This window comes from Ananas comosus, linkage group 3 (genome assembly GCF_001540865.1).
Source record: "Ananas comosus cultivar F153 linkage group 3, ASM154086v1, whole genome shotgun sequence".
In the NCBI taxonomy this organism is placed as follows: Eukaryota; Viridiplantae; Streptophyta; class Magnoliopsida; order Poales; family Bromeliaceae; genus Ananas; species Ananas comosus.
The window spans coordinates 326837-352422 of record NC_033623.1 but is presented as its reverse complement, the minus strand read 5'-3'; the positions used below and the strand labels follow the sequence as shown (position 1 = coordinate 352422).

General features: G+C 38.3%; 5 protein-coding genes across 6 annotated transcripts; 2 read left to right on the top strand and 3 right to left on the bottom strand.

Moving 5' to 3' along the window:
* On the top strand, positions 5272–8183 carry LOC109707094 (ATP sulfurylase 2-like). 2 transcript variants are annotated; one of them, XM_020228177.1, is made up of 5 exons: positions 5272–5960; positions 6556–6961; positions 7081–7341; positions 7498–7529; positions 7655–7741. In XM_020228177.1, exons 1-4 carry the CDS (start codon positions 5353–5355, stop codon positions 7516–7518), a joined length of 1296 nt encoding a protein of 431 aa, XP_020083766.1. In that variant the 5' UTR covers positions 5272–5352; the 3' UTR covers positions 7519–7529; positions 7655–7741. The 2 variants fall into 2 exon arrangements, with proteins under 2 accessions (XP_020083766.1, XP_020083765.1); XM_020228176.1 differs by lacking the exon at positions 7498–7529 and adding an exon at positions 7837–8183 and having other exon boundaries at positions 5276–5960.
* On the top strand, positions 9671–14794 carry LOC109707110 (probable alkaline/neutral invertase F). Its single transcript, XM_020228200.1, has 6 exons — positions 9671–9896; positions 11223–11688; positions 12335–12766; positions 13088–13646; positions 14246–14553; positions 14662–14794. Exons 2-5 carry the CDS (start codon positions 11269–11271, stop codon positions 14533–14535), a joined length of 1701 nt encoding a protein of 566 aa, XP_020083789.1. The 5' UTR covers positions 9671–9896; positions 11223–11268; the 3' UTR covers positions 14536–14553; positions 14662–14794.
* LOC109707392 (aspartic proteinase nepenthesin-2-like) lies at positions 15312–16983 on the bottom strand. The gene is made up of 2 exons (XM_020228628.1): positions 16454–16983; positions 15312–16137 (listed from the first exon to the last, which is right to left on the bottom strand). Exons 1-2 carry the CDS (start codon positions 16981–16983, stop codon positions 15312–15314), a joined length of 1356 nt encoding a protein of 451 aa, XP_020084217.1.
* LOC109707387 (aspartic proteinase nepenthesin-2-like) lies at positions 18649–20095 on the bottom strand. Its single transcript, XM_020228621.1, has 2 exons — positions 19896–20095; positions 18649–19483 (listed from the first exon to the last, which is right to left on the bottom strand). The coding sequence occupies exons 1-2, from the start codon at positions 20093–20095 to the stop codon at positions 18649–18651; spliced, it is 1035 nt and encodes a 344-aa protein (XP_020084210.1).
* Positions 22173–24221, bottom strand: LOC109707386 (aspartic proteinase nepenthesin-2-like). Its single transcript, XM_020228620.1, has 2 exons — positions 23686–24221; positions 22173–23395 (listed from the first exon to the last, which is right to left on the bottom strand). Exons 1-2 carry the CDS (start codon positions 24219–24221, stop codon positions 22570–22572), a joined length of 1362 nt encoding a protein of 453 aa, XP_020084209.1. The 3' UTR covers positions 22173–22569.

Here is a 25586-nt window from a genome sequence, read left to right as displayed (position 1 = left end):
AAACAACTTGGAAGCACGGAGGGCTCCGTGCTTCCAGAAGCATACCAGCCCACTCTGCATATATATATATATAGTAATTGTGCGTTCGTTAGATACCTGCTCCTATGTGCGAAAGGTTCGGACGTGATACTAGAGGACTCGATCGAGGTTCGAGAACTATGGATCAAAACTACTGGCATAACCGACTCTGTATCGAGGCTAAAAGGATTAACTCTTTTGTCGGCAATATGGTAGGTCGTTTGGACGGACAGGAACAACATCATTTTTCGCGCGTCATCCCGCAACCCTACCCGGTCGCTGGAGCGAGTTAAAGCCCTACTAGCCTCTTAGAGCGAGATTCACTGACCGTCGACCCTCTTACTGTTTTTCTTTCATTTTTCATTTTTTTACTTTATCCTTTTCCATTTCTTTTGCTAACTCTTTTTACTCGCTATTTTTCCGTTTGTTTTCCTCACACTTATACCTCCTGTATCCTTCGGAAGCGCTAGCTGCTTCCATATATCTTGCTAAGTTCACTATTCCTATTGAATGAAGCGGGTAGCTTGCTATCTTTTTCTCTAAAAAAAAAAAAAAGTAAAAGAAGCAAATGGAATTTAAGTTTCACATGAAGTAGAAAACTAGGAAAAAAAAAAAAAGTATGTGGAAATAGGTAAAATGCTAAGTCTATAATCCAAAGAGGATAGTAGGATTACAATCTTTAATATAACCATCGTAAATCTCCTTTCTATTGGCTTAAATGGGTCAGCATTTTATTCTGTAGCGGGAAGCCATGTTCGGCCGAGTCATGTTCGAAGTAGCGTAAGGCTGAGTAGGCTGAGTTATATTTGAAGTGGCGTGAGGCTGGTTGGGCCGAGTCACAATCGAGACCCGGGGGCGCTGTATCTGTAGGCTTTAAGTGAATTGGTTGCGTATTTCTAATAGCTCGAGATTTTGGGATTAATGGTTAGCGCCAACAATCCGACAAGTGATATTAGAGCTAGAGGTCGTGAGTTTGATTCCCACATACTCCAAATGTGTGCAGATGCTAGAGGGGGGTTGTTGGCTTAAATGTGCCAGTATCCTGTCCTGTGGCGTGAAACTGGTTGGGCCGAGTCACAATCGAGACCCGAGAGCGCTATATCTGTACACTTCAAATGAATTGGTTGCGTATTTCTAACAGCTCGAGCTTTTGAAATTAATGGTTAGCGCCAACGATCTAATACCTTCCACAATTTAAAAGATTTTTTTAAAAAAATTTACTATTAAAAGAACAAAGCATAACAAGATTAATAAAGAAAAATTGGCCCTTGGATGATGAGGTTGTAAAATAGGGCAAGCTCAACTATTTTTCGACAACATACAAAACTATACATGTGTAATAAAAATACTGGTAGAAGTACACAAAACTGACTTAAATTTTGAGTCATTTCAAAATAACTACTAATTCCTTAAAAGTTTTAATTTTGTTGTCTAATATTTTAGTTTGTTTGATTTGACTCATTTGATTGTGCCAAGAAAAATATTATCCACACCTTTCTATAGGCTATTCCTCATAATTTATATATATTTTAGTTTTGGGCTAGAGAATTAGGCCTAAACCCAATCCTGTAACTGGTCCAAATCCAATCTCAAATGTCCAACCCAATTGAGCCTTTTTTTGACTAGTGCTTGTAAATGACTAATGATATATATTGAGCTTTCAAGTTTATATAGTTTGTTAGTGCAACTTTTACTCGACTTAAATATCTTTTTAAGTTTAAAATTTTGTTTTTGGAAGTGACAGTACTGTATAATAAAGCATATGAGAAATAAAAAAATTTAAATTTATGTTGGGGTAAAATATACTGAAATGTGATTTGAATTTTACAAGCACTAGTCAAGCATACCTACTGCAAAGAGTTGTTTTTTTTTTTTTTTTTTTTTTTTTTTGTTTTTTGAAGATAAAAGAGTAGTTGTTAGAGAGATTATTATAATTTTTTTTTTTTATACACTATTCAAACAGTAATTACACAATTTGCATCATACAGCAGAGTGGAACATGTTTTATATCAAACCAAACAAGAGCTCTCTCTGCTCATATATTATACTAAGACTTTATACATCATTACATATAAAATGCATTGTGTACAACAAAACTATGCTAAAAAAAAATACTTCATTTATTTCTGTAATAAAAACAAGTTGCACATGTCAAACAGCCGATAAGATAAAAATATAGTTTCTACAATCTCACCAGAAAAGCAAAATCTATAATTATATGCTCTTTTTCTTTTTCTTTTCTTTTTTTTTTTAAAATTTTTTTTGCTTATAGCATTAAACAACTCCAATACATTTGGGTACACAAAATACTTAAAAGACAAAGTTTTTCAATAATTTTTTTAAAAAAAGGGAGCAAGGCAAAGAAATGGTCCCAATAAACTCACAAACACAAGTCATAGTGGGCCCCTCATTCCAAAGAACAAATATTATACTCCTTTGAAACCCCACAATACCTTTTTATTGTCCAATCTAATCACCTCACTACAACCTGAGGTTCTCATTCAACATTCCCTAATAAGAGGTGGAGGTCACTCCTGTTATGGGCACCCAAAATACCTCCCTATCAATCACTCAAATTATTAAATATTTGGTTAATTAATTTGTAATTTGAAATTTAAATTTGCTTCTTTTTTTTTTGTATTTGGCTCACATAATTTGAAGTATAATATTTATTCCAGTGAGTCCTTTCTTTATGGCTCACATTGTTTGGCTAAAATATTATTAATAACACCACGTCATTGATACTATTAAGTTTTCGGTACTTGAATAAAAAAAATATATAGTTAAGATGATAGTGATCTCTGGTTAGGTTGATAGTAGTTCTCTAGGATTGAATAGGTAGTCGGTTAAATAGTATGATCTAACAGTTGGAAATGATGAAAATGATAAATCTAACGGCATAAAATTTAGTAACACTAAGCGCTTGGTGCTATCGATAGTATCCTAACTGGACTTTCTCTGTATATATATATATATCTATCTATCTAACTACATTAAAGGAGGGTTTGGGGGGACCACAGGGTGACACGTGTCCCCCAAACCCCCCTTCTCTCTCCCTCTCTCTCTATATATATATATAAAGTTTTAAATTTTTTATATCAAAATATAAAATTTTGATACTTCCAAATTTTAAAGTTTTAAATTTCTAATTTTTTATTTTTTATTTAAATTTTAAATTTCAATTTTTACTTATAATATTTATTTCTAAATTTTAAGCTTTCTAAACTTCAAAATTTTAAAGTTTTAAATTTCTAATTTTATATTTTATATTTAAATTTTAAATTTTATTTTTTACTTATAATATTTATTTCTAAATTTTAAGCTTCAAAGTTTAAAATTTTAAATCTCTAAACTCTATGAAATTAAATAATTAATTAAATTTATTAATAATTAGTTTTATATAATATAATTAAATAATTTTATTAATAATACACATAATAAATCACATAATAAAATCTAATTTGATAGATGAAATTTAATCACACAAAATTTCATTGTATAAAAAAGTTACGGAATTTAAGTTTCAGGAGTAAAGTTTTAAAAATATAGTGCATGTGTGTATATATAATTAATTTTATTAAACAATATCTTCTACAGTTTTATTTTCCTTCTATTTATTGATTTTTTAAAAATTATTTTGATAGATTTATCTCAAATCCTTTTCATATAATTTTTTATAAAATAAACTATTGTATAAATTTACTTTGCGCATATACCAATNTATAATTTTTTATAAAATAAACTATTGTATAAATTTACTTTGCGCATATACCAATTTTAATGACTTTTATAACTTTTATTTAATTAATAATTAGATTTATAAAACTATATAAAAATATTAAAAAAACTAAAATTTATTATAAAAATATTTTTATATCCGCAGCATCGCGCGGGTATTTTACTAGTATATTTATATACGAGAGTTAAGCATATTAGCTATAATGTTTGTTAATACAATTGTTTGAATAAATAAATGTGGATATACCTGTCACTGATTGACAACTACATCCAATTTAATAGATGTTATTTTATATTAACAATTAATATATACTTAAAAAAAATAAGTAAATCTATTAGCAATATCTTAATTTCCAATACTTTCTCACTCAAATTAACTTAGTAATTCAACAATAGCAATAAATTGTAGATATCCAGTATCTAAATAATAAATTTCAAATAAAAAAGTATGTATATAACTATATATCAGAATTCATTTAGAAAAAAAAATTACTATTTAAATAGTAGTAGCTAGATTCCATGCATATGCAATTTAGTCAAAAAAAAGGATGCTATTTTGTCAAAAGTAGAATCCTAAAAAGCATCAAGCTTTATTCTAAGTATCACCATTCAAACTGTAGCTCTCAAACATCTGAGAAAGACAAATCAATTCATCATTTGGGTCCATAAAAATAAATAACCTTGTAAATTAATCAATAATGAAAATAAAAGAATGTTCTTTTTTTTTTTGAAGCATTTAATCACATTGTTGGAAGCTTGATTTTCTCTTATACTAATTGTTAGGAATCTAGTACTCGCCCCGGTACCGAATTTTGTAAATCCGCAACTCGCTCTGATACCACTTGTTGAAAGGAGAGGAGTATAAAACTAAAACTTCATTAAATATTTTTGTACTAAATTTCAATGGTGGATGATTTTTCATACAATTACAACAGTCTATATATAAGTATAAATCAAAATCCTAAAAATAATAATTGAACCAGATTTAAATTTATCTATGTCTAAGCAACAAAATATTAAGAGATAAACTTGACAGAAATAAATCTAAAATTATTAAAAATATTAGATTACTTATCAACACACATAATTAAAAAGAAATTTTATTTTATTTTTTAATATTTTCTTACAAAGTAGATCTTACAAATATTATAAAGCTTAAAAGCACATAAAATTTTTGCAAGTAATTTTTTTTTTTATTGCTGGCAAATCATAACAACAATAATAATAAAAAAGTTCATCTAGTAGCATATCTAATTACGTGGAGAGTTTATATTTAAAACTAAAAAAATAACAAAAGATCCCATATAAAATAAAATAATAATAAGCATAATAACTAAACCAACAAAAAAAATAATTTTCTTAAATTATTATTTGCCATAAAAGGAAGGAAAGATTCTCCTAATCATATCCCCCACCCTAAACCTACCATTCTAATATACTTAAATAAAATAATATATAATCATAATGAAACGATATTTAAAAATAGAAAAATAACGCTTACCCAAAAACGTCCCCCCTATTTTTTAGCCAACACAAGAGGATCTCTCTCTCTCTCTCTCTCTCCTCGTCTCACACTTTCTCTCTCCTCCTCCTCCCATGGCGAACCCCATTTGTACCCCCAAATCCCACCACCGTACCCTCTTCTTCCACCCACTCTCCCCCTCTTCTCCCTCCCCAAGGCGTCATTTTTGCCCCTCCCTCTCCCTCCTCCCCCGAAACCCACCTCCATTGTCGAACCCTCTCCTCAACTCTAACCCCTTCGTCCCCTTCCTCCACCCTCCTCCTTCCTCGCGGGCGCCAATGGCGGCGGCGGCGGCGGCTTCGTCGTCGCCTCCGCGCGTGCGGAGCTCCTTGATCGAGCCCGACGGCGGGGAGCTAGTGGACCTGGTGGTGCCCGCGGCGGAGCGCGCGGCGCGGCGCGCGGAGGCGGCGGCGCTGCCTAGGGTTCCGGCGGGGGCGGTGGACGTGGAGTGGGCGCACGTGTTGGCCGAGGGGTGGGCGAGCCCGCTCCGGGGCTTCATGCGGGAGCGCGAGTACCTCGAGTCCCTGCACTTCAACTCCATGCGCCTCCCCCATGGCCCCCGCGTCAACATGTCGCTCCCCATCGTCCTCGCCATTGCCGACGACGTCAAGCTCTCCATCGGCGACAGCCCCCACGTCGCGCTCCAGGGCCCCTCCGGGAACATCTTCGCTATCTTAAGGAGGTTAGGGTTTTTTTTTTAAAAAAAATTATTTATTTAATTTCCCTCTCTTTTTTTTTGTTTATTAAATTATTGGATTTGTTGTGGTTATTTCGGAATCAGTAGAGTTTAAAGTACAAAGATGAATTTTTGGATTTATTTATTTATTTATTAGTTAGATGTAGTGATGATTCATTTTGGTGGAGATCAATTTTTGGAAGATTTTTAGTGGAATTAGTATAAATTGATGGAGAAATATGTGTATACAATGTGGTAGTTTGAGAAGAACAGGGGAGATTGTAGTGTTTAATAACAGTAAAAGGCTAATTTGTTTGATTCACCGTAATTTTATCTTCAATCGAAACTCAAACTCTAGTTCGTCCGAAAATCTATTTTAATCTGAACTTCACCCTCGGTGAAATAAATATCCCCTCAATATGCAACATGATGCAATACACAGGTTGAAGAGTTTCTTTTGTATTCGTAAGGAATTTGGGGATATTAATATGCCACTGAACTCGAGATTGGTGCTAAATCACCTCGCACTATTGATGATGATACTGTGCGAAACTACACGCACCTGTAGTATAAACTTCTGAGGCAATACTCTCTTATGCAGCATTGAAATATACAAACACAACAAAGAAGAAAGAATAGCTAGAACATGGGGGACGACAGCTCCGGGATTACCTTATGTCGAGGAGTTCATAATCCCGGCCGGGGATTGGTTGATCGGCGGGGACCTCGAAGTGTTGGAACCAATCAAATATAACGATGGTCTCGATCACTACAGGCTCTCGCCAAAAGAACTTAGAACGGAATTCGACAGACGCAAGGCGGATGCTGTATTTGCCTTTCAGTTGAGGAACCCTGTACATAACGGCCACGCGTTGCTGATGAATGATACGAGGAGGCGTCTTTTGGAAATGGGCTACAAAAACCCTATTTTGTTACTTCATCCTTTGGGCGGTTTTACTAAGGCCGACGATGTGCCCTTGCCCGTGCGGATGGAGCAGCATAGCAAGGTTACATCTACTTATTTACATTTCCTATCGATCTTTTCTTATAAAGCGCATTTACATATACAGGTTATAAACTGAAGCTCACATGCTATTTTAGATGTTATAGCTTCGTCTGCTAACAGGTTCTGGAAGATGGAGTTCTTGATCCTGAGACTACAATTGTAGCAATATTCCCTTCTCCTATGCATTACGCGGGCCCGACGGAAGTACAGTGGCACGCTAAAGCTCGGATTAATGCCGGAGCTAATTTTTATATTGTAGGCCGCGATCCTGCTGGGATGAGTCATCCGACTGAGAAGAGGGACTTGTACGATCCCGATCACGGGAAAAAAGTCTTAAGCATGGCTCCTGGTTTAGAGAAGCTGAATATATTGCCCTTCAGGGTATACTGCTTCACTTCACTGGCTTCTAACTTCAAAATTTGCCATTCTTTTTTCCAGTTTTTATTTCCTGAAATTTAATCTTTCTCTTGGTTTAGTTCATGCATCCAGGTTAATTATAGATCATTACATCTCACCGTTAGTTTATATGTCTGAAAGGTACAGAGTAAGCGCTGTTGAAACTGGAATTAGTTGCGTATTCTTGAACTCGTTCACATTCAAACTTGATTCTTCTATCGGTAGAATAAGTTACTTCATGATCTTCTTCTGATAGTCTACAGCAAAATTTGATCCCCATCTTTGTTAAGCGTCGCAGGTGGCAGCGTACGACCTGATGGCAAAGAAGATGGCATTCTTCGACCCTTCGCGATCTCAAGATTTTCTTTTCATCTCAGGAACCAAGGTAACCTCATATATGCAACTCACCTTCATTTTCTTATTCAGTAGCTTCTGCTGTAGGTTAAAAGCATCACATTTTTCGAACTTGTATGTTAATAGATGAGAACATATGCAAGAAATGGAGAGAGCCCTCCCGACGGCTTCATGTGCCCCGGAGGGTGGAAGGTACTCGTCGACTATTACAACAGCTTGCAAGGCGAAGAATCAGGAAAGCAATCGGCCGTAACCGCTGCTTAATCTACGAGTTTGCGACAAGTTATCAACAACTCTAAAAACATAGAATTGTTGATTCGAGGCGAATCATTTTTTTCAGGTTAAATCTATTTTACAAAATTAAAGGTCCTTAAAGAGTAGAATAAAGGTGAGAGGAAATTTTTTAGTTGTAATCATGCACTCATTTGTTCAACAATTGTTCATCAATAAATAGCTCTTTTATCATGCTTCTTTCTCCCTATTTTTGTTCCATTGCATTATCTCAATAGTATATTGTATGCAATTGGTACTTTCCTTAATAATGGCTTTTTGTAATGAAGTGTTGAGATTACGTTACGTGTCGTGAGAAATTACGATAAATGAAGTGCTGAAATTACGTTACATGTTGTGAGAAATTACGATAAAAGAATAGTTTATGTATGTAATATTACGTTGCAAATATCGAAATTAGACGATTACGGTATAATTTTTACGATTCTATATCCGAACAGAGAAGCACATTTTTATATATTTTTGTTCGATCGCTGTTTTATCTATTAGTGTTTGAAAAACTTTGGTGTCGAACCAACTGTAAATCGCGAGAAATGATACGAAGTTCAACCACAACAACAAATGAAAGAATTTTTATAGTATACTAGAAGATTTTTTTTTTTTTTTTTTTTGTGTCATTAAGTAGGATTTTGTAACACTTTTCTAGTATTGTGACAAAATGTTTCCCAATCACGTATTTGACGGATAGATTCGCACCCAGCGAAGCACAAATGGATTCCATCTGGTGCAGCGAAAAAATCAAAATATAATATATAATTTTTTTTTTACATTTAAATTTACTATTTTTGTTAATTTATTATAGAGATTTTTTTCTTATTTTTGTAGATTTTTTTAATGTGAAATAAATTATTAAAAATTATGAATTTGATTTTAAAAATTTTAAATTAGAATCAGACATATTTATAATAAAATAATTTCACTAAGATCTTAGAATTTCATTTAAAGCAAAATTAGGATTTTTTTTAATGTAAATAGGGACAAGGTTTAAGCAAAAAAAAGAGTTTTTGATTTTAATGAAAATTTTATTTTCAGATTTGGGTGATCTTTTTTACTATTTGGGCTACATCTAATATACGTGGTTTATTTTTTTTTTTTCATATTTAAATAATAAACATAAGTTAATATGTAGTTCAATACTCATTAGTCATTACTAAGTGCAATTAGTTCAAAAGTTTATTAATTAATTAATGCGATTTACAAAGGCTACAACACTCCGCGACAGTTGTTTGGCACAACTCATTCGACCGAATTTACCATTCTACCCCTGTAGTGTGGAAGCATTTAAATTATTACGAACCAGAGTTCCGGGAAAGCGAACGGCTCCGATGCACTCCAACGAGTAAATCCGACGAACCACAATATTCCAATCGGAGGGAAAACAACCCGTGGACCCTGTTCACCACATCATTGGTGAACCGTCGTATAAAATGCTGATAAGAGCGTTTATAGTTCTGAGGTCTACAGATGGGTACGGTGAACCAAGCGCACGAAATAATTTCTCAATCCCCGCCTTTTTAACCTTTCCAAGAAACCGTACCGGCTACATCCGGTAACCGCACCGCCAAATCCACCGGCTATAGCCGGTCTCCCACCCCTCACGTATAAGTTGCCACTCCCTCTCTCCCTCCCCGGCTCGCTCTCTCTCTCTCTCTCTCTCTCTCTATAAAAGTTCACACAAACGTAGCTCGCTCCCTCTCGATGCTCCTCCCCCTCCCCCTCGTCTCCGTCCCCGCTCTAGGGTTTCGATCGAAACCCTAGCTCCCACTCTCTTCGATCGTAGCACTCGCTCTCGTCTCCGATCGCAACGACGCAGGTGGATCGCTCGAACTACGCGACTCTGCTCATTCTCAGCTCATCTTTCTCGAATGCGCCTAGTTTTCGATCGTCATCTCTAGGTTTTAGTAACTTTTTAGGAGTTCTTATGTTTATTTAAGGATTTCTTGCAATGTAATTTACATTAGTGTTGGCTTCTTGCCCTTTTTTTTGCAAATTATGAATGATATCGAGATGTTGTTGTTGTTGTTGTTGGTCAGTTATTGTTCACAAATCGAATGAGGCGACTCTGTTCTCTTTTTTTAAGGTTCTTCAGTATCTTTCTTCAGGAGTTCTTATCTTTCATTTTGGATGCTCATACTGCATTCGGATTAGTTTCTTATCGTTTCTTGCAAATTTGGATATGGAAATAGGGTTGTTATTGTTCGATTCTTGTTCACAAATCAAACGGGAATTCTATCTTTCCTTTTTAGCTCATGTCCTCAAATACTTCTCGACCTCTAGATTTTAGTATGCATATAGGTTCTTAACTTATCGTTTTAGTAGTTCTTATCTATAATTTTGGATTCTCATAATGTAATTTGCATTAGCATTAATCTCTTGTCGTTTCAGGCATAAACTTGCATGCTGTTGTTGAGCGGTTTCCTGTCCATGAATAAAACAAAGTATCTCTGTTTGTTTTCAGCTCAGTAGTCTTGAATGTGTCTCAATACCAATTGCTTCCTAGTTGTATCGTGCATAGAGTTTCTTAAGGGTGATTCTTCATTTTATGGATTCTTCTGATTTATTTTGCATTGATATTAGGTTCTTGCAGTGCTTGTTCATGAATGCTTTGAATTTTAAGTATTATCTCTGCCGATATATGATTTCAGTTTAGTGAACCGGTTACTATTTCCTTGATATTAAGGCTGCTGCAATGGATTTACCTAATTAGACAGAAGAGAATGGATCATGGAAAGAATTACTTGCACTCACCCTGCTATTTTCTTTTTACATGTTTACTCTGGTATAAATCATGTGATGCAACTCCGAAAGGTTATTAAACTGATGAAAAAGAAAAGGTTATGTATAAGAATTTCTTCCACAATTTTTATTTATCATGTGGTCAATGAATTTAAACCAAGCAGGAACATAAGTAGTTTTGAGAATTTTGCTGAGCTTGAAACAAGGTAATGTATATGAGTCTTCTTGGCTTGCCAAATAGGAAATTACATTGTTAGTCCTTATTCCTGTACCGTAGATACTAATACTACCACTGTAGCTTTTGCCATTTCAGCTATTTCCTTCTAGGAAAATCATGCAATATCATGCAGTACCGTTTCACTGAAGTAAAATATGTGGTATAATGAACGAACTTAGCAGTTCCCTTTTTCTTTGTGCATTGTTGCTTTTCAATGTGGATGCTACCACTTTTTATCTAATCATTTTCATGCTCTGTGAGCATGCAGACATCTCGATTGTTGGAAAGTAGTGAACTCTTAATATCAACCATCAATGCTGCCTTCAGCTAATATGGATTCACCACCAATCAGTGACAACAAAATGGATGAGCCATCACCATCTGTAGCTGAGTCCGCTCTCTCAAAATTCGAAGATAGGACAAGATTGCTTAACATTGAGCGTCACGTATCTTGTGAAGCGAAGTCCTTTCTTGATATTTCTCTTGCCAGTAGATCCCACCACTATATTTCCAAGCACCTTGAGAATGTAAGAATTGAGGATGTTCCAGAGGATGTAGGTTCTCCTGTCAAGGGATCTTTCTCGAACACTCCAAATCTCAATAGCTTTGACACACATTTAATCAGAACTGAAGCTTGGGAAGCCTTAAAGCGCTCATTGGTGTACTATAGAGGTCAACCAGTTGGAACAATTGCTGCGGCGGACCATTCTGAAGATGCACTTAATTATAATCAGGTTTTGCTGCTTTCTTTTGAACTAATAATTGAGTTAGTTTGTTAATTTCAGATAATATTTCTCTGTCACATTTGAAATGGAGCAACTATTTTTTTTTTTTTTTCCAGTTCAATTACATTGGTTTAGATGCATCTTTTAAGCTATTTTCTAATTTACTTCCTGTATAACCTGTCCAGTTGCATGTGTTTTGCTGAGTGAACACCATTCCTATTTGGGTATCATTTTCTTGCTTGTTTTTGAATAATCGAATGTGAAGAAACATTAACAGGCATGCATCAACTGTATCTTGAATAATTACATTGGATTCTCACCATGGTATTCAGACTTTTATCCCATTAATCTTTACATTGATTGGTCTGTCTACCTGACTGATGCCTATTGTGTTGGACGGCACGGTAATTTATCTGAACTGTAGGGCTGATATAACCTGATTTACAGCATGTTTTTGCATCTTGATTAGTCCTCTACAAACTTGCATCGGTAGATTCTGGGAGCTCACAAGTTTCCATTTTGTGCAGTGATATATTTACTCTACAAGTTAGCTAATCCTTTCCTTGGCCGCCCATGTCTGGCTAACTTTTTTTTTTGGGTTAGGAGCTGCAATAGAGTCCTGAAACGGAAGTTCTAATTTGATTTCTTCTTCTAGGTTTTTGTGAGGGACTTCATTCCTAGCGGCTTGGCGTTTCTGATGAATGGTGAGCCAGAAATAGTCAAGAACTTTCTCCTAACGACTCTCCGCCTCCAATTATGGGAGAAGATGATTGACAAATTCAAGCTAGGTGCAGGCGTGATGCCAGCGAGTTTCAAAGTTCTTCGTAATCCTATAACCCATCGTGAAGAGCTATTAGCTGATTTTGGGGGTAGTGCTATTGGAAGAGTTGCGCCGGTAGATTCCGTTTTTTGGTGGATAATATTACTTCGTGCTTACACAAAGTCTACTGGGGACTCATCCTTGGCTGAAATGCCCGACTGCCAAAGAGGAATGAGACTTATTCTAATGCTGTGTCTGTCTGATGGATTTGATACATTTCCTACCTTGCTTTGTGCCGATGGGTGTTGTATGGTTGATCGCAGAATGGTGAGACTCTTAATATTTGGAACAGTAACAACTAGAAATTAGACCTAACGTCTGCTTAGACATTAAGTTTAGAATGAACTGACCCTGAAGAGGGAGAAAAATTGAATTGATTTTGGTGCACATTGTTCTGATAAATGACAAATAGAATGAGGTGTTGTGGTGTCCGGTGCATTGTTTTAGATGTTTAACATTTATTAATTTCCATGCATTGTTTATCCCTTTGCTGTCAAATGATCCTAACCATGTGAAATGGGTCGCATTCTGTTGAAGAGAATTCTTTAAGTGTTTTACTTCTGTGCTGATCGAAATCCGTATGTGCAGGGAATTTATGGTTATCCAATTGAAATACAAGCTCTATTCTTTATGGCCCTAAGATGTGCATTGATTATGCTAAAGCAAGACAATGAGGGAAAGCTATTTGTGGAACCAATTACAAAACGGCTTCAAGCCCTAAGCTATCACTTACGAACTTACTTCTGGCTTGACTTTCATCAGCTTAATGTCATTTACCGTTACAAGACAGAGGAGTACTCTCACACTGCCGTGAACAAATTTAATGTGATGCCCGATTCTCTCCCTGAATGGGTATTCGATTTTATGCCGAATCAGGGTGGTTACTTCATTGGGAATGTCAGTCCTGCCAGAATGGACTTCCGCTGGTTCTGCTTGGGAAACTGCCTTGCGATTTTATCCTCATTGGCAACTCCAGAACAAGCTGCAGCCATAATGGATCTTTTTGAGGCAAGATGGACAGAGTTGATTGGGGAAATGCCTTTGAAAGTTTGCTATCCAGCCATAGAAGGTCATGACTGGCAAATCACCACTGGGTGCGATCCAAAGAATACTAGGTGGAGCTATCATAATGGAGGCTCTTGGCCAGGTGAGAGTCTCGATAACTATATAGTGTCACAGTATTTTAAATGGAAAAAATGATCAATAAAAATACCAGTCTGATAATTTGATAACATAGCTAACAAACATTCACAATATTTGATATGACCTATTTTAAGTGCTTCTTGGAGAAAGCTCGTGTGTTCTATCGATAAAGTGGTTGTAACTCTCTGAAATTTGAGATACAGGAAGCAGAGAAAAAAACTGCTTGCTGAGTAAGTATTCACTCTAAAGTTTCAGCGTGAAAAATTATTTGTATTTAGGAAATACCATTCACACCAACTGAAGCTGATCATCTTTGGCATCCATGCTGGTAGCACTTCATTTTTTGAGTTCCGTTGACAAGCCTATTCCAACTGTTGTATTTATTCTTCAACAAAAGGCATATAAATAGTTATAGTTAATGCAAAATAATTGTGCTAAAGAGCTTATTATTTTGCCACACAGCATTTGAGGTCTATCTTCAAAATGTGTGTGCAAAATCCAGTTTTTGCACTGTTTGCAAATTGGCTACTTTTAACTCATGCACATAATTAATCTCAGTGGACTCTAATGATATTATCTTTACCTCGCACTGCTTCCTTACAGTGCTTCTGTGGGTATTCACGGCTGCATGCATCAAGACGGGGCGGCCTCAAATGGCGCGACGTGCGATTGAGCTGGCGGAGAGCAGGATGTTGAAGGACAGCTGGCCCGAGTACTATGACGGAAAGCTGGGGCGGTACGTGGGGAAGCAGGCGCGCAAGTTCCAGACGTGGTCCATCGCCGGCTACCTCGTGGCCAAGGCGATGCTCGACGACCCGACCCATCTGGGAATGATCGCCCTTGAGGAGTACCAGCAGACGCAGCCTTGTCTGAGGCGATCGTCTTCATGTTGAGCACCGCGTTATGCTCAGGTGAGCTGCATGTTACTATACGAAATTTTTCTGTTTCTTGAAGTGAGTAGCGTCATAAGATCATGTTGGTACAATAGGCCTTGCTAACAATTGTGTACTTGTTTTCAGTTTTGAATAGGTGTGAGAATGCCTTAGTGCCTTAGTCCGGAAAAATATATTCTTCAATGATGATAAAATTCATAGGATACCCTTAGTTCCAATATGCTGCATTTTGCGTGACTTTTGGTAAATTTGTTACAAGTATGAAACTTCCACTTCAAATGTGATGGAATTTTTTTCATTTTCTTTCACTCTATCTCTCTGTTTTTTTTTTTTTTTTTGGCCAAAAAAAAAAAAACAATTCTGTGTGCAGGAAAAAACAAGATTTCTTTTTCTTTTTCTTTAACATGTAATTTTTTACATTTAAATATTTCCAGGAAAGTCATGATCATCACATTTTATTTCTTTGCAATTTCTTTAACTCCTTTAGTGGTTCGGAAAAAAAAAATCTCTTTTGTGTCTTTTTTTTTTTTTTTTTTTTTTTTTTTTTTTTTTCTTTTGTTCTTTCTCTCTTGGTGCTCAAATGTGACGCTGAAGACTAATTTCCTCATGTAGACCAGTCCTTAGTTAATGTGAGGTTCGACAGATTTTTTTTTTTTTTTTGAACTTTCATGTTAGAACTTAGAAATTGTAATTAAACTTTTATTACTAATAGTTTTCAAATAGAAACTCGAAAGAGCCTTTCGTTTTTATTATTAACCTTGCAAACATTTATTTACTCAATCCCGAGCACAATTCTCTTCGGCAAATGTTAGCCGGCGCTTTCGAATGTCGAACACCATCCGGTGGTTTTGCTGCAGAAAAGTCCCGATGATTGTACGCTGTGCTTCCTTAATGGACAAACAGAACCTACCCTCCGCTTCATTGACGTAGAAGAAGTTCTTGGGCTTCGGCCGAAGAACAGATCCTCGGAGGTGAAACCCGATGGCCGGGTATGATGAGAACCCCCTCGGCTTTTTGTAACACAGTCTCAAATTCGTTTGATGCGGATCCTTAACCTTTCTAAGGTTATGCCTTTGAAAATGCTCCTCCAAAGAATGAACCAAAGCGTTGAATGCGTTCTTGACCATGAGATTGATCCACGCACCCGTGTCTATGAGGCAACCGCCTGTTCCGTCGGGGTTTATCTTGAAAGTATCTGAGGGCAGATGAAGCAACCGACCGTTGACGCTGAGATCCTCAAGGTCGAGAAAATAATGATCGCTGTTGTGATGTGATAGGAGAGGTGTGGTTTGTGCATGTCTTATATGTTCGATGTCGGTTCCAAATCGAAGGTAGCTGTGGCCAGTGTGTTCTAGAGGGACTAGGCAGTACGAGAAGCGGCCTTTTGCTCGGTCTCCAAGCTGCATCAGGAAGGACCGTGCGTCGGTGCCCATGCCGATGATCCCACTAACTGCCGTGCCATGGGGATACATGTCCGGGCTGCTCTCTTTGGAGCAACCGAAGACCACGTTGTTGACTACCTCCGAACGGTTGCCAAGATTGGATGCGAACGTGAAGCGATCTGCCACTAGGTACCCTTTAGTGTTGGTGCCGTCAATGTACCTGACAAGAATGAATCTGGTGACACGAACTTTCACTGAATTGAAGTCAATAAATAGAAGCTTTGATTCGAAAAGCTAGGCCAAACAAGATTGTGTGCCTATTTATCCGTGAAGCAATTATCTTTGAATCAGTAAGAGAATTTGTTATACAATTGGAGGGGAAAAAAAAAACTCTTCTGCTGTGTCAAGAAGCTAAACTGAGCTTCAACTTGTGGGGCAAGCAGTAACCTCAAAAGCCAAATCAAACAAGTAAAAACATTGTTGATAAACATTTAAATGGTCTAAGAAGAGAAAAGGCTCTTTGGAGGGCCACATACGAGAGATCATAGTGGCACAGGTTACCGATGCAGGGAAGGCCAGTACAGAAGAAGTGGTCACAAGGAAGTGCACGGTATGTGCTGGATTGGATCGGGTGATACAGTGGTGGCGTCTGCACAAACTGCCTGCGGCACGGCGCGCACTGCGTCCACATGAAGCTGCTCCCGGTGTCAAAATCCAAGTTGGTGAACGTCGGAGGGGTCCCTATGCCGAGCTTCACCATGTACACCCAGTTGTTGTGCGCCACGACGGGCCGCACCCCCATCATGCGGGACTTGTTGGCCAGCGACAAACCGATCTCAAGAGATCGGCGGTCGGAGATCTTGATGAGCTGTTTGATCTTTTCAGCCGTCGTGAGATTGGGGGAGTACAGTGGGGAGTGGATGGAGTATCTATGGATGAGCTCTAGAGTAAGGCCTTCACCTTCGCCTTGGTCCGGTTGTTCAGCAAAGGCAGGGCTCATTGTGAGGGCTACGACTAGAAGGAACAAAGCAAAAAGAATGATGAAGCCATGGATCATTTGAGCCATAGTGTTGATAAGGGAGAAAGAGTTGGGTCAGGAAGGTAAAAGAACTTGGAGTGAATGGTGTGTATCTGTGTGTGTGTGTGTGTGTGTATAAACTAGCTTTGTTTAAGAGGGGAAAAGGAATCTGCATGAAAGCTATTTGAGGATAGCTAACCAATCAGGGGTTGCTGAATATATCTTGCAAGATTCTAACCTGTTTATTACAGGATACTGCATGGAAATTACACTTTTAGGTGCTTCTGATAGCTTTTCCCCTTGTAAGATTCTCTATGTTGAAATGTATTGAGATCCCTTTTCCAATAAGCTATTTTCAAATAGGTTTCTAAATTTGTTTTCCCTTCTTCTTTCTATTGATATGCTCTCAACTTTCAGCTGTTTTGATTTGATTTATTTCATTCAAGAACTGGAGATTTCTCTAAACTAATGATTTGGTTCCGTCAATTTTAGGTGAAGGAAGTTTAAACTTTCTAACAATTAACTATTGATAGCTAATAAAATGGTTAATTTGAACAAAATTGGCAATTCAGCTTGCTAAAATAACTAAAATCAAATTAAATGAAAGCTGAGGAGTGTCCACAAAAATAATCCATTTGTTGCTTGCTTCTGTGAATCCAAATGAAAGTGTGGCTAACCGTATCCAATGTTGTCTGAAAAGTTAATAATCTTTAAAGCCTTGTTTGAAGTTGGAATAACCTATTCGACATGAAGATTTCCTTATGTGCTTGGAATAACCTACTCGACATGAAGATTTACTTATGTGCTTGGAATAGTCTATTTTACATCATTAATATTTGTGGGCCCTCATGATATTTACCCTATCTCCTCATGATATTATCTTTACCTCTCACTGCTTCCTTGTAGTGCTTCTGTGGCTATTCACGGCTGCGTGCATCAGGATGAGGTGGCCTCAGATGGCGCGACACGCGATCGTGGAATGATTGCCCTCGAGGACTACCAGCAGATATATCCTTGTCTAAGGCGATCATCTTCATGTTGAGCATGGTATTACTATCAGGTGAGCTGCATGTTGTTAATTCACAAAACTTTTCTGTTTCCTGAAGTGAGCAGTGTCATATGATCATGTTGGTATGGTAAGCCTCTCTAACCATTGATTGCTTGTTTTCCGATTTGAATAGGAGTGAATACCTTAGTTTCAGAAAAATATATTCTTTCAATGAGAATAAAATTCATAGGAAACCTTAAGTTCCAATTGGCTCGTACGAAACTTCTGCTTCCAACAGTGATGGAAACTTTCCATTTTTCTCTCACTCTATCTCCCTAGCGTTTTTTGGGCAAAGAGAAAAAAAAGATTTTTTTTTCTTGTTCTTTTTTTAACATATACTTTCTTACGTTTTAGTATTTTCAGAAAAGTCATAATCAAGCATTTTATTTCTTTATAAATTCTTTAACTTCTTTAGTGGTTCGGAAAATTTTCCTCGCTTTTTCGTCTCTTTTTGCATTCTTTGTCTCTTGGTGCTCAGATGTGATGTTCAAGGCTAATTTCCACATCTAGCCAAGTCCTAAGTTGATGCAAGGTTCGATGGATAATCATATCACTATTATGTTATGTTAGAAATTATAATTAAACTTCATTACTAATAGTTTTCAAATAGAAATAGGAGAGAGAGCCTTTCATCTTTATTGTTAACCCTGCAAATATTTATATACTCAATCGCGAGCACAATTCTCTTCGGCAAATGTTAGCCGGCGCTTTCGAATGTCAAACACCATCCGCCGGTTTTGCTGCAGAGCAGCCCCGATCAACGTATGCTGATCTTCCTTCATAGACAAGCAGAATGAATTCTTGTTGATGAAGAAGAAGCTCTTGGGCCTCGGCCGAAGAACGGCCCCTCGGAGGTGAAACCCGATGGCCAGATAAGATGAGAATCCCCTCGGCTTTTCGTAGCACAGTTTAAAATCTGCTTTATATGGATCCTCAACCTTTCTAAGGTTATGCCTTTGAAAATGCTCCTCCAAAGAACGAACCAAAGCGTTGAGCGCACTTTCAACCATGAAATTGATCCATGTACCCGTGTCCATGACGCAACCGCCTGTTCCGTCAGGGTTCATCTTGAAAGTATCTGATGGCAGATGAAGTAATCGACCTTCAACGCTGAGATCCTTAAGGTCAAGATAATACTCATCGCTGCCGTGATGTGATAGGAGAGGTGTGGTTTGTGCATGTCGTATATGTTCGATGTCGGTGCCGAATCGAAGGTAGCTCTGGGCAGTGCGTTCCGGAGGGACTAGGCAGTACGAGAAGCGGCTCTTTGCTTGGCCTCTGAGCTGCATCAGGAAGGATCGTGCGCCGGTGCCCATGCCGATGATCCCGCTAACTACCGTGCCATGGTGGTACATGTCCGGGCTGGTATCTTTGGAGCAACCGAAGACCACGTTGTCGACTGCCTCCAAACGATTGCCGAGATTGGATGCGAACGTGAAGCGATCTACCACTAGAAACCCTTTGGTTTTGGTGCCATCCATGAACCTAACAAGAATGAATCTGGTGACACGAGCTTTCACGGAATTGAAGCAAAAAAGTAGCTCTGATTCGAAAAGTTAAGCCAAACAAGATTGTGACTGCATGTTTAGCCTCGAAGCAATTAGCTTTTGACTGGTGAAAGAAAAGGCTTATACAGTTGATGGAAGAAACCTCTTTTGCTGTGTCAAGAAGCTAAAATGTGCTTCAATTTTTGGAGCGAGCAGGTAATAAACATTTAGATGGCCTAAGACGAGAGAAGGCTCTTTGAAGGGCTGCATACGTGACATCGTAGCGGCACTGTTTTTTGACACAGGGAAGGCCAGTGCAGAGGGGGTGGTCACAAGGGAGCGAGCGGCATGTGCTGGATCGGGTCGCCCAGTACAGCGGTGGCGTCTGCACAAATTGCCTGCGACACGGCGCGCATTGCGTTCACGATAAGCTGCTCCCAGTGTCAAACTCCAAGTTGGTGAACGTCGGCGGGGTCCCGATGCCGAGCTTCACCATGTACATCCAACTGTCATGCGCCACAACGGGCCGCACCCCCATCACGCGGGACCTGTTGGCCAGCAACAATCCGATCTCGAAAGATCGGTGGTCGGAGATCTTGACAAGCTGTTTGATCTTTTCGGCCATCATGAGGTTGGGGGAGTATAGCGGGGCGTGGATGGAGTACCTATGGATGAGCTCTAGAGTGAGGCACCATGTGAAACAACCGTTGTACTCTATGTTAGGGAATGGTGTTTAAACATTTTTATATTTAACACTCCCCCTCACGTCTGGGCTCGAGACTTTTTAGTCGGCCCATGATGTGGGCTTGAATTAAATGGGAGGAAATTAATATGCTAGGAGCCTGGCGTGACTCGAACTTAGGACCTCCTGCTCTGATACCATGTTAAGAAGGATTAGAGATAAATCTCCACACTGATATTCATTCATAGTTTATGGCACATATATACAGGTGTGATGACTATGTTTGTTACATTCAAAACTGAATAACAAATCATCAAAAACTGAATAACAATTCAATAGAATTGGTTGAGATATTTTCTCAAAACAGGTAGAATAGGTTTGTCCTTATCCATTATCTTTAACAGCCTTCGCCTTCGTCTTCATCTTCACCTTTTTCAGGTTGTTCAGCAAAGGTAGGGCTCATTGTGACGGCTATGACTAGAAGGAACAAAGCAAAAAGAATGATGAAGCCATGGATCATTTGAGCCATAGTGTTGATGAGAGAGATAGAGTTGATGGTAGGAGAGGTTGAAAGAACTTAGCAAGTGAGATCCGGTGAGTGGAGACCTCATGGTATATATATATAAATGAACTGGCTCTTTTAAGAGGGAAAAAGGATTTTGGGATAAAGCTATTTGAGGATAGCTAACCAATCAGGGCTTGCTGAATATATCTTGCAAGACTCGAACCTATTCATTACTGGATACTGCATGGAAATTACACTTTTATTAGGTGCTTCTAATGTCTTTTACCTACATATATACCCTAGTAAGATTCTCTATGTCAAAATGTATGGAGAACCCTTTTCCAATAAGCTATATTTTGAAAGAGGTTTCTAAATTTGTTTTCCTCTTTACTTCAATAACATTCTCTCAACTTTTAGCTGTTTTGATTTGATTGTTTCATTTAAGAATTGAGAATTTTGTTAAACTAATGATTTGTTCCGTCAAATTTAGGTGAAGATAGATTAAACTTTGTAATGCTTAGCTATCAATAAGCTAACAAAGTGGTTAATTTGAACAANTCTCAACTTTTAGCTGTTTTGATTTGATTGTTTCATTTAAGAATTGAGAATTTTGTTAAACTAATGATTTGTTCCGTCAAATTTAGGTGAAGATAGATTAAACTTTGTAATGCTTAGCTATCAATAAGCTAACAAAGTGGTTAATTTGAACAAAGTTTCTAATTTAGCTGGGTAAATAACTAAAATCAAATTAAATAAAAGCTGAGGAGTGTCCATAAAATTAGTCCATTTGTTGCTTGCTTCTGTGAAACCAAATGAAAACAATGGCTAATCGTATCCAATGTTGTTTGAAAAGTCTATAATCTTTAAAGCCTGTTCGACGTTCAAATAACTTATTCAGCAAGAAAACTTTTCTTATGTGCTTGGAAACAAGTAGTTTGATTTTTACTTTTTGAACCCATTCACATCATTCACATCATTAATCTCAGTGGACCTTCATGATATTTACACTATCTCCTCATGATATTATCTTTGCCTCGCACTGCTTCCTTACAGTGCTTCTGTGGCTATTCATGGTCGCGTGCATCAAGACGAGGCAGCCTCAGATGGCGCGACGTGCGATTGAGGAATAATTGCCCTCGAGGAGTAGCAGCAGACACAAGCCTGGTCTTAGGCGATCGTCTTCGTGTTGAGCACGGTGTTACTATCAGGTGAGCTGTATGTTGCTACTTCTCGAAACTTTTCTTTTTCCTGAAGTGAGTAGTGTCATAAGATCATGTTGGTACGTAAACCTCGCTAACCATTGATTACTTATTTTTCTAGTTTTGAATAGGCGTGAATGCCTTAGTCTGGAAAAATATATTCTTTCAATGATGATAAAACTCATAGGACACCTTAACTGCCAATGCTCATAGGACACCTTAACTGCCAATACGTTACATTTTACGTGACTTCAAACAGTGATGGAATTCCATTTTCGCTCACTCTATCTCTCTGTTTTCCCTTTCGCAGAAAAAAGAAAAAACAAGCAATTTTGCGTGGGGGAAAAAACAAGGTTATTTTTTCCTTTTCTTTTTCCTTAACATGTAAGTTTTTTACGCTTTAAGTATTTCAACGAATGTCATGATCATCGAGCATTTTATTTCTTTATAATTCCTTTAACTCCTTCAGTGGTTTGGAAAAAAAAAAATCACTTTTGTCTCTTTTAGGTGTTCTTTGTCTCTTCGTGCTCAGATGTGATGTTCGCGGCTAGTTTCCTCAGCTAACCAAATCCTTAGTTGATGCGAGGTTCAACGGATAGGTATACTCACCATCATGTTAGAAACTATAATGAAACTTCATTACTAATAGTTTTCTAATAGAAACTCGAGAGAGCCTTCCATTTTTATTATTCACATTGCAAATATTTATTTACTCAATCCCGAGCACAATTCTCTTCGGCAAATGTTAGCTGGTGCTTTCGAACATCGAACACCATTCGGTGGTTTTGCTGCAGAAAAGCCCCGATGATCGTATGCTGCGCTTCCTTTATGGCCAAACAGATCCTACCCTCCTCCTCATCGACGTAGAAGAAGTTCTTGGGCTTCGGCCGAAGAACAGCCCCTCGGAGGTGAAATCTGATGGCTGGGTACGACGAGAATCCCCTCGGAATTTTGTAACACAGTCTCAACTTCGTAGGATTTGGATCCTCAGCCTTTCGAAGGTTATGCCTTTGAAAATGCTCCTCCAAAGAACGAATCAAAGCGTCGAGCGCATTTTCGACCATGAAGTTGATCCACGAACCCGTGTCTACAAGACAACCACCTGTTCCGTCGGGGTTTATCTTGAATGTATCTGAGGGCAGATGAAGCAACCGACCGTTGACGCTGAGATCCTTAACTTCAAGAAGATAATGACTGTGGTTGTGATATGATAGGAGAGGCGTGGTTTGCGCATGTCGTATATGTTCGATGTCGATGCCGAATCGAAGGTAGCTATGGCCAATGTGTTCTAGAGGGACTAGGCAGTACGAGAAGCGGCCCTTTGCTCGGCCTCCGAGCTGCATCAGGAAGGATCGTGCGTGGGTGCCCATGCCGATGATCCCACTAACTGCCGTGCCATGGGGGTACATGTCCGGGCTGCTCTCTTTGGAGCAACCGAAGACCACGTCGTCAACTGCCTCCGAACGGTTGCCGAGATTGGACGCGAAAGTGAAGCGATCTGCCACTAGATACCCTTTGGTTTTGGCGGCATCCATGTACCTAACAAGAATGAATACGGTGACACAAACTTTCACTGAATTGAAGTCGAAAAGTAGAAGCTTTGATTCGAAAAGCTAATTCGAAAAGCTAACCCAAACAAGATCGTGAGTGCTTGTTTAGCCTCGAAGCAATTAGCTTTTGACCAGTAAGAGAGTTTGTTATACAACTGGCAAAAAGAAACCACTTTTGCTGTGTCAGAAAGCTAAAATGAGCTTCAACTTTTGGAGCAAATAGTTGATAAATATCTAGATGGCCTAAAAAGAGAGAAGGCTCTTTAAAGGGCCGCATACGTGAGAACATAGCGGCACTGGTTTCTGATGCAGGGAAGGCCAGCACAGAGGGGGTGGTCACAAGGGAGCGCGTGATATGTGCTGGATCGCGTTGCCCAGTACAGCGGTGGCGTCTGCACAAAGTGCTGGCCACACGGTGCGCATTGCGTCCATGAGAAGCTAGTCCCAGTGTCGAAGTCCAAGTTGGTGAACGTTGGAGGGGTCCCGATGCCGAGCTTCACCATGTACACCCACTTTTCGCTCGCCACGACGGGCCGCACCCCCATCACGCGGGACCTGTTGGCCAGCGACAATCCGATCTCGAAAGATCTGCGGTCGGAGATCTTGACGAGCTGTTTGATCTTTTCGGCCGTTGTGAGGTTGGGGGAGTACAGCGGGGAGTGGACAGAGTACCTATGGATGAGCTCTAGAGTGAGTCCTTCACCTTCACCTTCGCCTTTTCCAGGTTGTTCAGCAAAGGTAGGGTTCATTGTGAGAGCTATTGCAAGAGGGGACAAAGCAAAAAGAATGATGAAGCCATGGATCATTTGAGCCATAGTGTTGATGAGAGAGAAAGAGTTGATGGTAGGAGAGGTTGCGAGAAACTTTGGAAGTGAGTTGTAGTGAGCAGAGACCTTAGTATATATAAACTAGCTTTGTTTAAGAGGGAAAAAGGAATTTGGATTAAAGCTATTTGAGGATAGCTAACCAATCAGGGGCTGCTGAATGTATCTTGCAAGATTCTAACCTGTTCATTGCTGGATACTGCATGGAAATTACACTTTTAGGTGCTTCTATGTCTTTTACGTAAATATATACCCTTGTAAGATTATGTATGTTAAATTGTATGGAGACTCCTTTAACAATAAGCTATTTTCAAATAGGTTTGTAAATCTGTTTTTCCTTCTGTTTTATTGACATTCTCTCAACTTTTAGCTGTTTTGATTTGATTTATTTCATTTAAGAATTGAGAATTTTGCTATACTAATGATTGGTTCCGTCAATTTTAGGTGAAGGTAGTTTAAACTTTGTACTACTTAACTATTGACAAGCTAATAAAATGGTTAATTTGAACAAAATTTCTAATTTAGCTGGGTAAAATAACTAAAATCAAATTAAATGAAAGCTGAGTGTCGACAAAAAAAGTCCATTTGTTGCTTGCTTCTGTGAATCCAAATGAAAATGATGGCTAACCATATCTAATATTGTCCGAAGAGTTAATAATCTTTAAAGCCCTATTTGGACGTCGGAGTAGCTTTTTTGACATGAAGATTTTCTTCTGTGCTTGAATGCGAGTTTTGATTTTTGCTCTTTTAACCTGTTCGCATCATCATTCACATCATTAATCTCACTGGATCCTCATGATATTTACACTATCACCTCATGATATTATGTTTACATCTCACTGCTCACTTAGAGTGCTTCTATGGCTATTCACAGCTGCATGCATCAAGACGGGGCGGCCTCAGATGGTGCGACGCACGAACGAGGAATGATTGCCCTCGAGGAGTACGAGCAGACACAGCGTCATCTAAAGCGATCGTCTTCGTGTCGAGCACCGCATTACTATCAGGTGAGCTGCATGTTGCTACTTCGCAAAACTTTTCTGTTTCTGGAGTGAGTAGTGTTGTCGTAAAATCATGTTGGTACGGTAGGCCTCGCGAACCAATTGATTGCTTGTTTTCAGCTTTGAATAGGAGTGAAAGCCTTAGTTTGGAAAAATATATTCTTTCAATGATGATAACATTCATAGGACACCTTAAGTTCTAATACGCCACATTTTACGTGATTTTTGGTTAATTTGTTACTAGCATGAAACTTCCACTTCAAACAGTGACGGAAATTTTCCATTTTCTCTCACTCTATCTCTCTGTTTTTCCTTTGGCAGGAAAAAAAATACAATTTTGTGTGAATAAAAAAAA